Source organism: Bemisia tabaci, chromosome 1 (genome assembly GCF_918797505.1).
Source record: "Bemisia tabaci chromosome 1, PGI_BMITA_v3".
Taxonomy (NCBI): Eukaryota; Metazoa; Arthropoda; class Insecta; order Hemiptera; family Aleyrodidae; genus Bemisia; species Bemisia tabaci.
In genome coordinates this window covers 92,063,807-92,075,858 of record NC_092793.1, presented here as the reverse complement: position 1 = coordinate 92,075,858, position 12,052 = coordinate 92,063,807, and the positions used below count along the sequence as shown (strand labels likewise).

At 39.8% G+C, this 12,052-nt stretch overlaps 1 protein-coding gene across 5 annotated transcripts in view; it reads right to left on the bottom strand.

Moving 5' to 3' along the window:
- The window catches only part of Dolk (Dolichol kinase), an 84,191-nt gene that overhangs the window by 12,160 nt on the left and 59,979 nt on the right, over positions 1–12,052 (bottom strand). For all 5 annotated transcript variants that reach the window (XM_072306512.1, XM_072306514.1, XM_019060342.2 and 2 more), the window contains 3 exons: positions 7,101–7,289; positions 5,871–6,080; positions 622–883 (listed from right to left, as the gene is read on the bottom strand). In XM_072306512.1, coding sequence (XP_072162613.1) covers positions 622–883; positions 5,871–6,080; positions 7,101–7,289 — 661 coding nt within the window. The remainder of the gene's footprint in view (positions 1–621; positions 884–5,870; positions 6,081–7,100; positions 7,290–12,052) is intronic.

The window sequence follows — 12,052 nt, the reverse complement described above, 5'->3', positions numbered from 1 at the left end:
CAATTTTACATGATCTTGGCAACATTGCAATGCAGTTAGTTCCTTATGTTTGAACTCGATACATGGAATTTATTGTAAATTTCCATTAACTTCACTTCATTTGTCAATAGCGCGTTCATCAGACAGAAAGAGAGCAATGGTCAAAAATCGCAAGCAATGCCAATTTTGGCTTTTTTCAAAGTTCGGCGCCCGCCAGCGCGCTTAATTTTGCATTGAGAAAAAAATACTCCCGAACAATTTTCTTGGAAATTTAACGAGCTTTAATTTTGAAAATAACTAATTTTGTCGTCAAATCAATTTTCGGCAAGTAACGGGCCATGATCCGCCGAAAAAGCCAACTTAAGTTCATTTTTACCAAATTGGGCAACTTTCTGGTTTTTGTGCAAAGTTGGAATTTGGACTCAGCGTCAAAAATTACGTACAAATCAATGAAAACATTGCTACCTAGGATTTTTGCAAGCCCCCTTCCTTGTTTGCCTGGACTAACTGCATATTGATGACTTTTAGTGTTTGCTCAAACTCGAGAAGCAAGCAGTATTTTTGGAACATCCTACGTATTTGACAACTGTTCGTCATACTTATACACTTTGATTTTAAGTCTGATTTTTCTTATTAGATTACCTGGCCATAGGCGACGTCCAAATTTAGATCCAAAAACACTGGCAGCTGTGTCTCCAATGCCTATTGAGAGAATGCCAGCAAGAAGGGGTATCAGATCACACTTATCTACAGGATGAGGATGAATCCAAACTGGGATGGAACAACCAACTAGAAGATAAATGGGTGTCAGTGCTAAAGGTCCCTCATCTTTTTCATCAGCAAAATTTTGAAAGGCTTCTTGGAGCGAATTCCCTAATGGGGGCAGCCGTAGAATTCTGGACAACTGAAAAACAAGAGCTGATCGTTAGCATAGTAGTAAATTTCACATAAATACTGAAGACATAAAGATGAAATTTTTGTATCTAAAAGCATACAAGCGAAATTAAGCAGCTATGCAAACTATATCAGCATTTATTTGCTCACATGCCTCTCAAATGGCGAGTGACAGTGACTATTTCTTTCTGTGGTCGTTCTCTCATGTCCCCTTGTTTTCATTGCGATGATAATGTTCCTTGTTATCTTTTCCACAATTTCTCATTGATGGCCCACAATTAAAAAAACTGCGGCCGCTATATAAGTCGATAATTCATTGTTGATACCGGTCACTTGCTGGCAGCATGGAAAATCGTTTTTTACGCCAAAATTATAGAAAGTCTGGTGATTCGAGCTGATAATCAGCCCCAAATGACAATTGTTGGGTCAATTAAAAAAATCGGTAAAACAAAATACTGTAAATTGTGAGGTGTTTCTTCTACTGTCTTCGTCGATTAAAAAATGGCAGGGATCAGCAAACAAACCAGTAAATTAAGTTTCCTGTGTGTCCAGCTTGAACTGTAATTTAACACCAAAGCTATTAGAAAATCACGAAACAAATGAATTCGTGATAATAATAAAAGTCATTCTCCTGTGAAATATTTGTTTTCATCCAACAAATAATGAACAGAAACAGTTGCAGCTTTCCGAGAAATATGATGAAATGGAAAAATTCACGATAGCAACATTTTCAGTGCAAAATAATTGTTCCCGTTTTGTTTTAAATTTCAAGAAGATTCTAATTTTGCAGCCATTAGACATGTAGCAGGGGTGGCAGCAGCTCAAGAGGGAGGCTTGACGAGCTCAAGGGTCATTCCATTGTTACGGGTGTGACAACAATTTAACTTTAAACAAGAATTTGGACCTTTTCTTGGGGTTTAACTAAGAAATTATCCGCAGTAGCAGAAAGAACTTTTTTATAGATCATTACAGTTTATCAGAAATCGTTATTACTTTGTTCCATTCCTCAAAAAAAATTAAAAGGCTGCGTTATGGGCGAGACCGATTTTGGAAGTGAGTTTTTCCTCAGTGAGTGTAAAGTGGAAACTCAGCGAATTTTATGAATGTAAAACTCTGATTAAATTATATAGTAAGGCCAAGGGTTTTTGCTTCAACTGCTGATGATCTGTTTTCAATTATCTTTTTTCCTTTCCTTGAATAATGGGAAAGTTTGCATTACGGGTGTGACAAATTGTCTCTCTGAGGTCCATCAATTCTGAGAGAGTTTAAGAGTTAAAAAACTTACTTTCCTTCTCATACTCTTATTTTAGGCAATCCTGAGCAATAAATCAATCAGCAATTAGACACACTTTAATGTAGAACATGCCAAAACTACATTTTTCTACAGGGTGGCCCAGACCTACCGTGCCAGGGCTTTTTTTCGGTTAATTTAGGTTGTACGGAGTCCAGGACCGTGGGTTATAATGGGGAATCGACCCTTCGGTATCCTAATTTCTTGGTCCAAGAGTCCCCCCGGCTTCCCTGGGGGGGGAGGGGGGCTGAAAGTGGGGGTCTTTTTGAAATTATTTAATCGGAATCAGAGAGTACAGAATTTTTTTAACTTACATCGACACCAAGAAATCCAAAATCGCCCCATCAGTCTCCTAAATACTGACCCCTAAAGGTGGGGGACAGAGCCTCCTTTCGAAACATGCAAGTTCGCAAAATTGACGTAGAGACTCGGAAAAAAGAGTTTCCATGGGTAATAGACCCCAAAGAATCCGACTTTGAGGGTCCCGTTGTCCAGAGAGTCTTCTCTGATGTCGCTCAGGGGGACCCTGAATTTGTTAATTTGACCAGGGGGGGGGGGGGTTCCCCCTGTGCCCCATCAGAAAAGTCTCTGAGGACAACGGGGCCCTCAAATTTGGATTCCTTGGGGGCGATTACCTATGAACACACATTTTTTTCGAGTCGCCACGTCAATTTAACGAACTTGAATTTTTTTAAAGGGGGCTCTGTCCCCCACTTTTAGGGGTCAGTATTTTGGAGACGGATGGGGCGATTTTGGATTTCTTGGTGTCGATGTAAGTTAAATAATTCCGTACTCTCTGCTTCCGATTAAATAATTTCAATAAGACCCCCACTTTCAGCCCCCCTCCCCCCCCCCCCCCCAGGGAAGCCGGGGGGACTCTTGGACCAAGAAATTAGGATACCGAAGGGTCGATTCCCCATTATAACCCACGGTCCTGGACTCCGTACAACCTAAATTAACCGAAAAAAAGCCCTGGCACGGTAGGTCTGGCCCACCCTGTAGAAAAATGTAGTTTTGGCATGTTCTACATTAAAAGGCATCTAATCGCTGATTGATTTATTGCTTAGGATTGCCTACAAAAAGAGTATGAGAAAAAATTAAGTTTTTTAACTTTTAAACTCTCTCAGAATTGATGGACCTCAGAGGGACCTCAATTGAGGAGAGGTAGATAATTTTATTATCTATATATTTAATATCCTAAGGCCTTTTTTGGCCTCCAACAGTTTGTGCTAATTCGATCTCAGAAACTACTGGACCGATTTTCCTCCGATTTGTTTTAAATGGAAGCTCTTACGCTGTAGGCGTGCCAACATCCCTTGGTTTTTCGATTTGCGCGACCGACGTTGCAAAATTTACCTCGATTTGATAACGACATATTTGCATTTTTGACGCTGGACAGTTTGTGCTAATTCGATCTCGGAAACTACTGGACCGATTTTCCTCGGATTTGTTTTAAATGAAAGCTCTTACGCTGTAGACGTGCCAACATCCTTTGGTTTTTCGATTTCCGCGACCGACGTTGCAAAATTTACCTTGATTTGATAACGACATATTTGCATTTTTGACGCTGGACAGTTTGTGCTAATTCGATCTCGGAAACTACTGGACCGATTTTCCTCGGATTTGTTTTAAATGAAAGCTCATAGGGTCTAGATGTGCCAAGACCCCTTCGTTTTTCGATTTGCGCGACCGAAGTTGCAAAATTTACCTCGATTTGATAACGACATATTTGCGTTTTTGACGCTGGACGAGTCATATGGTTGGGGGACCTCCCACCCTCTGATTTTCCGTTTCCCTCTCCACGTAACCCATCCCTACCTGCTCACAACACGTGTCACCCTGCTACCCTAGCATGGGTCCTACGGCAGTTTCACTCATGTCGGGGGTCGGCTCATGTCTTCTTCCAAGAGAATTGGTGATTTATCTTCACCCTTTCGCACCGTTACATTTTCAAAAAGTGTTCTGATTTTCTTTTCCAGGAGTGTTATTTATTTTTCAAGGTTGTTTCTTTTTCTAAAAGTAGGTAATTTTTAGTTTCCTATTCTTTGTTTTTGAATTTATCATTTTGCCTCCAAGAAGTCCTCTAAGCACTGGTAGTAGCAAAATTTGGCTCGCGAAGCGAGCCAACAGTTACTTGCAGAGCGAGCAACTGAGGGTCCAGGGGGCTTGCCCCCGGCTAGCGGCGCAAGCGAGCGTAGCGAGCTGAAGCAGCTAGTATTTATTTATTTATTTATCTTTTTTTTTTTTTTTGGTGGTAGGTAATATGTATCGATGCCTAGCTCAAGGATATGTGCCTCAACTTCTTACAATAAGTTTCAATTTAATGCCTTTTTCTTTTAGAATACCACTTATTTTTCATTACGGGCAAGACGCAAGTCACATTCGGTGTCAGTATGACTTCTAGATAATTTTGAGTCTTCTTAAATAAAGAAACTGCATTTCTTGTTAAAAGATGTAGCTCAAGATTCTACCAATATAAAAGTGAAAATATTTAAATCAAATTGGAGAAAGTCTAACGGGTCCTATTTGAAGTCCTTTTGAGATAAGGTGTATTCACTTTAAATACTGAAATATGGCAAAAGTGTTGGCCATTTCTTTCTCATTAGGTGTAGACATAAGCTCTAATTATGCATGTGAGTGTATGTCTCGTGATAAGCATAGAAAAAATAGTGAAAAAGGAGGCGACATCTCTCACACTCTCTCATTGGTCACACCTGTAACACATTTTTACCCATTAATTGTTGCCATAAAAATTTGGAAAAAATACTCTGAAGTTGTACTCGACTTAAAGATGTAGGGAAAAAATTGTCATCTCAAAATTACATGAATTAAAATAGTTACACAGAAAAACCCCTGTTTTGTGTTACGGGTGTGACCGCCAGTACATTAAGTTTTAAAAGTTACATATAATAAACAGTAATGATTTTTGAAAGTTGAAACTTTGCAGGGGCACATGTTATCTGTTTCTTGACAAATATAAACATAAACTCAAACTTGGTTTTGGTGGTAACATCAGAAAACAGTGCTGCCAAATTGTCACTCTTTTTACAGTAGGATGAGGCTAAGCGACAGGGTTACACAACACTTAAAAATTGCTAGAAAAAAAAACAAAACTCAGGTAAACCCCATATGTTTCCCAAAACTAGAAGTATTAAGGAGTCCAAAAATAAATATTGTTGGGTCATTTGAAAGGGGAAAAAAATACCCTCTGGACTACCTAGGCATGGAATGACCCTCAAGTCCCCTCCCCTCCATAACAAAAATAATGGAATGAAAAAAAGGGAGAGAATGGTATCAGACCATCCATAAAAGAGTGGGTATTTTCATCATGAAGATTAAGTCCCCACCTAATTGTAATCAAATCTCTTTCTAATTTCAATGAAATGGTTAGGACCACCAATATCTAAACAAAAAAAAGAAAAGTACCAACCAATCGTCATCAACAAGACACCAACGACTTTTTTGTGCCAGCACGAAATTCAGTACCAATCAATACCTAACAATTAACATTTTGGGTGGTACCAACGAAAAATGTCAACAATAAACTTAGTTACTTTCAAAGCAGAGAAAGAAATAGTCTCCACAATGGCAGGGGGAGGGGGGCTTAGTTGGGAGGATTTTTATTTAATTGAAATCCTTCAGATCCTCGACGAATTTAAGATTCATTAAAGTGAAACACTTTGCTACAGCCACTAATGGGTTATACCTCGATGCTAATGAAGAGTGCAAACACGATTCCACTGGATAAATATATAAGGCACGGATTGACCACTAGTCCAGGAGTGAAAACGGAAACTGCTAAAACATGAAAGTATTTTCTGACTGATGTAGATGCTTTGGTGCTCATTTTTATTTGAATTGCTATAATTAAAACTGCAGCTGCACAACAAAGGATCCAGTAACTGACGAGGACAACCTAAAACATGACAGCAATGAAGAGTGAGACAAACAAGGAAAACCAAACTGAATTTCATTAATATTTCAATTCAATCTCCTAAGAGCATTTCTGCAAAGTACTTTCTAACTTAAAAGACATTGCAGTAAGGCTTTTAAGAGATTATAATTTATCCAACAAAATGCTAAAGGTTTCTAGGGTTCCTTCAACGATAGTATTCTATCGTTCATGAGTATAATTAGACTTCCATTTGATATGTGTCAAAAATGTTGATCAATGGGCCTGTTGCAAACTTTTGCTATATCAAAACTAAGATTTGTTTCTTATAGATAATGCCTCAAAAATCACGATGAGCGCATTGGCAAAGTTGAAATGCACTCATAACTTCACAATCTGCGTAAGAAAGTTGCGGTTTTTTGAGCTTCCCGCTTCAAAAACGATACTACGGCACAGGTGAACATTTTGTTAGAGGAGGCGTTCCATCGTCGGCAATATTCATCATGGCCGACGCCAATTCGCCAAAACACGTATGATGAGACGAGCTAACACCTGAGCAGCATTAGACCAGATAACAATCGGCGTGTTTACGTTCATATTTTCCTCGCCCGCCTTGATTGACCCTGAACTCACCTCGAATTACGCGCGGAACTGCGGAAGCGTCGGCCATGATGAACATTGCCGACGATGGAACGACTCCTCTGACAAAATGTTCACCTGTGCCGTAGTATCGTTTTTGAAGCGGGAAGCTCAAAAAAACGCAAATTTCTTACGCAGATTGTGAAGTTATGAGTGCATTTCAGACTTTGCCGATGCGCCCATCGTGATTTTTGAGGCATCATCTGTAGGAAACAACTCTTATATTTGCTCTAGCAAAAGTTTGCAACAGGCCCATTCCTTATTCAGGAGTTAATTTCCAAACTCCTCGTTGAGTGAATCAATTGCTACGAAAAATGTCGAAGGTTATTTTCTAGTTCCGATCTTGTCTAGTACCTAGCATGTTGCACCAAGAGTCTAAAAACAGAGAGATAGAATAAAACTTACTGTTAATACATCTTTAGTGAGTAAGTCTATTATCCAGAGTAAAGGGCTGAAACCTAGGAGAAAGTGCAGGGCAGGAATAATTCCGCCTACAAATATTCCAAGCGAGAATGTATAGAAGGATAATGTGTGTCGAAGTGATCTGATCATGAAACAGGAAATGCAAATAATTAAGATTCCTATTAGTCCAACCTGCAAGAAAAATAAAGGTATAGATTAATATTTGATTTCTTAAAAATGAGATGTAATTCCAGATGAGTCATATGCCTAATGCAGTAAAAATGAGATCTCAAAATTTATGATTTCTCCTTCTCAAATAAGAAGTCCAGATATGAAAGAAGTATGATTTCAATTATTGAAAAAATTGAAAGGTTCTTTGGAACTGAGTGGGGTTAGATAAACATATTTTAAATTTTCATAGTCCGGTAAGAGCCCTTGATCAAATTCAGAAGGGTCAGTCCATATAAGGTTTCATTTTTAAAGCTAGACCTTTTCTTTAAAACTAATGAGTGTCCAACAGTTAGGTTTTGTCACTACCTCAAAAGTTCTGAGATTGATCAGCTGCTATTAAGAGAGAGTGAGTTTTCAGAGCTACAGGATGAGGGAAACCAGCCGATGTCTGAGCAATAGCTTTTTGTCACTGCCTAACTGGCTGCAAACAAAATAACAGGAGACTGAACAAATTCGTCACATCCTCAAAAAGTTTGCACACTCTGTTACCAAAACGCACGCATGGTTAACACCCTAACAAAATAACAGCATTTTATGGGCCCACATTGTGTTCTGAGGTTTTTTCAAGGATTCGACTAACTGTACACCTAATTGATTGAATTATAAAGTACTGGACCATGGACAACTTGAAAAATTAATTATTAGGTGGGTGTGTGACCAAAAAGCTAAAGAAATTCGCAAGTGTTTACTTGCATAAAATGGTTTGTTAAAATACTTTTTGGTCAAAGCTTTTCGGCATCATTGCCATTGTTAGGACCTTTGTATTGAGAAAACAAAATTTAAATACATTTCTTCCAATTAACAATCAATAAAGTTGGGCCCGCGGCTGAATACCTTCCGTTAGCCACTGATCGGTCGCATAAAGGAGGGGAATGAATGTATAATCGCGGTTAAAACTGATTCCTCCATGAATCGAACCCTTTCCCTCAACATTCGAATGTTCACCTTAAAGATCACCTATTTTTATACCTTCCTCAACAAAGAAAGCTTGAAGTGTGCAGAGTTCAGCCTATTTTTTCAATTTCCTTATTGATTGAATGGGATTAAGGAAATTGCAAAAATAGTTAATTTGCTCTCATTTCGCCGGACCAGTTTAACAGTTCTCAGCTGCTGAAATACCACTTGGAGCTCGGCATAAGGATGCATGCGATGCATGACGTTGAAGTCAGCGCGAGGGCGGGTTTTACCACCGGCGTAAGACTCTTGAAAACCCACCGCCTGACCTGGGTCATTCCTAGATGAATACTATCACCTGATTGGCTGCCAACTGGGGGTAAAAACCCATCCTAAAGTTTGAAGTTCCTACGCTTGTCTTGTATTCAGTCACAAGATTTAGTTTCGCCTTATCGTTTGAACGACGAACATCGAGTGAACGAGCCCGTCGAATTGTGCAATTTGACTATGTCGTTAGTTGTCGGTTTAGTTGATTAAAGCTGTTGATCCGTCGACAAATATCACGCGAATGTTGACTGAACATTTTAAAATGGTGAAGAAAGTGACGAGAAGCACGATCGAGTGCCCTTTTTTTGGTGTTTCCGCACCCTTAAGTGGTTCAATGCTGCCAACAAGCCGGGAGGTGATGAAGTTCTTTTATTACACTCGTGAACTTTTACGAGCCGAAAATAGTGGCCGGGGACCTACAATCCATATGATTGCTTCGTCCGTCGCGAAAAAACTGTGTGAAATTTGGAGGAGAGCTTCAATCCCTACCGTTACGGAGAGTGCCGTTAAAGCTGCGATCATACGGTATCATCAAAAGTGCGGTGACATTAAGAGGAGTGCGTGTAAACCTCATAAAGGCGCGTCACTTACGAAGAAAATTGACGATTTTAAAACAAATTCGCGGAAATCAATGGATATTTGCACTTGCAAGTGTCAGCAAATTAAAAAATGTACTTGCAAAAAAGGTTCAAAAGTTCCCGAAAAAGAAGTGTCGTTTTTAATCGATCAACGGACTAAGCGGCTTTTGGCAATCGGCGGCGTTGATATCAAGGAGACAGGAGTTTTGCTGAAAAGAGCGAGGAGAGTATCGTCGCAAAGGAGTCACGAAGCAAGGAACTCTGAAATTGACAAGGAACCCGATCCAGAAATTCAGGTTTCAGATGAAGAACCGCTCTCACCAACGTCTCATCAAGGATTTTCAACAGATGGTGGTAACTCGATCGGTTCAGAATTGGACATGCTTCGTCAGGAAAAAATCGACATCAATTCTAATGTGCGCAAATCATTATCGGGGCAAATGCGTTTGCAATTACCAACAGTGACTGAAATTCTTGCAAGAACTGGTGTGCCCACTAGAGCTGCTGCTATGATTGTCACAGCAACTTTAGTAGATGCTAAATTAATTAACGCGACGGACAAATCTAAAGTTGTAGACCGGATTTACTTAAAGCGTCAGAAGAAGAAAATGCTCAAGAAAATAGCCGACGTTGAAAAGAAATCCAAAAGCGCAATTGAGGGACTGTACTTTGACGGAAGAAAGGACGAGACGATGCAGTTACAGACCGATGGGAAGAGGACTTATCAATCCAAAACCATGGAAGAACACATCGTGCTTGTTCAAGAACCTGGATCGCGGTACTTAGGATTTGTCACTCCCAGTAGCGGTACCGCAAAGGACATAACAATTGCAATTATTGATTTTTTATCGAAAAATGGAATCAAAGCGTCAGATGTAAAGATTATCGGGTGCGATGGTACTAATGTTAACACCGGCAACAAAGGAGGTATAGTGCGGCTTCTTGAACTAAGATTAAAGCGTCCACTGCAAAGAAGCATTTGCCAACTGCATTGCAACGAATTGCCATTAAGACACCTCATTGAAAATTTGGACGGTCAAATCAAAGGTCCTTATTCATTCGCGGGCCCCATTGGATTGAAACTCAAAAACTGTCACACCCTTCCAGTGATCGAATTTGAACCAGTTTTCACGATGTTGGACTTGGATTTTGTCAACCCCAAAACCCTCAGCAGTGATCAGCAATATTTGCTCCTGATTTCCGTGGCAGTGTCAGAAGGATTTTGCGAGGAGAGCCTTGCAAGGAGAACTCCCGGAAAAATGGCTCACACAAGATGGGTCACAACTGCTTGTAGACTTCTGAGGCTCTACATTTCAACAGAAACCCCGTCCGAAAATTTGAAAACACTAGTTGAGTTCATTCAAAAAGTGTATGCTCCATTGTGGTTTTCAATCAAAAGAAACCACTCGATTCAAGATAGAGCGCCAACTTTATGGAAGCTGATCAGTTGGTCCCGGTAGGTATCTGCCACAATAATTAAAGGATATCGTAGACCCTGTTATACAAAGAAACGGTTATTTCGGACATCCTGAGAACATCCTCCTGGCTATGATCACAGACGAACCACACAAGAAAGAAATCACAGAAGATCACAGAAGTACGAATAGATGCATGGGAAAAAATTACAGAAGCACGCAAGACCAAACCAAAAGAAACACGAATCCTCACGATTCCGAAACTGAACTTTGAAGCAGAGGATTATTCATCCTTAGTGCAATGGAACAAATTGGCAAAGTGACTGTGACAGAGCCACCTGTTCTATCAGATCTAGACCTTGCAGAAAATTACAACGTTTCGCAAGAGAAGGCGACATTTTTAAACTTGATTTCCCATGTCACACACAAGCCGTGGAAAGATGTGTGAAGGAGGTGACTTATGCATCAACCCTCGCTAGCACAGAAGACGAACGTCATCTTCAAATTTTACAACGGATGAAAAGTAGGAAGCGAATGCCCTCTTTTGAAAGCAAATCAGATTTCCGATTTTGATATTATAATAGGAAATCATGAATGAACGAAAACATCAAAATACATATGAAGTCAAGACTTTGACATTCAAATGTTTCTAAGAAACACTAGAATTTATGTGATCCTCAAAATCTCACCGTATTACAGTATTCTAATTTATTTAATGAAGATGACACTAGAACTGTAGATCAAAAGGAACTAAAAACAAAGGGGGGATGGAGCTCAAAGTGCAGTTACCTCCACGTGGTGAGCTCTGGTAACTATTTTTGCAATTTCCTTGATCCCATTCAATCAATAAGGAAATTGAAAAAATAGGCTGAACTCTGCACACTTCAAGCTGTCTTTGTTGAGGAAGGTATAAAAATAGGTGATCTTTAAGGTGAACATCCGAATGTTGAGGGAAAGGGTTCGATTTATGGAGAAATCAGTTTTAACCGCGATTATACATTCATTCTCCTCCTTTAGGCGCCCGATCAGTGGCTAACGGAAGGTATTCAGCCGCGCGTCGCGCTAGGGGCAAGCGTAGGCGCCGCGACGCGGCGGCGCGGCCTGCGGCGTCGCTGCTTTATTATGATACGCTCGCCGGTTAGTCGTTTAACCACTCAGAATACGGCAAAACGCTTAAAATTTTCGCCCTAAAGGCCAGTAACTCGGGAGAATCTACTAGAAATGACCTATTTTCGTCCTCTAAAATATATTTTTAAAATTTACGCCTAAATCGCTAAGGCGGAGGGGTCTAGAGTTGACTTAGGCGCTTCAAATTTTGTATACGTTATTCTGACATGGTAATACAACTTTTTTTCAACATTATTCATTTCCGGAAAAAAATTGCATTTTTTCAACCCGGCCTACCCCACCCCTCAAAATCTATTGCCTCAAATTACAATATTTTTTCGCAGAATAGTAGTGCTAATAAGTCTCTACTAAATGCAAAAAAATTAGTCAAAATGTCTTTCAA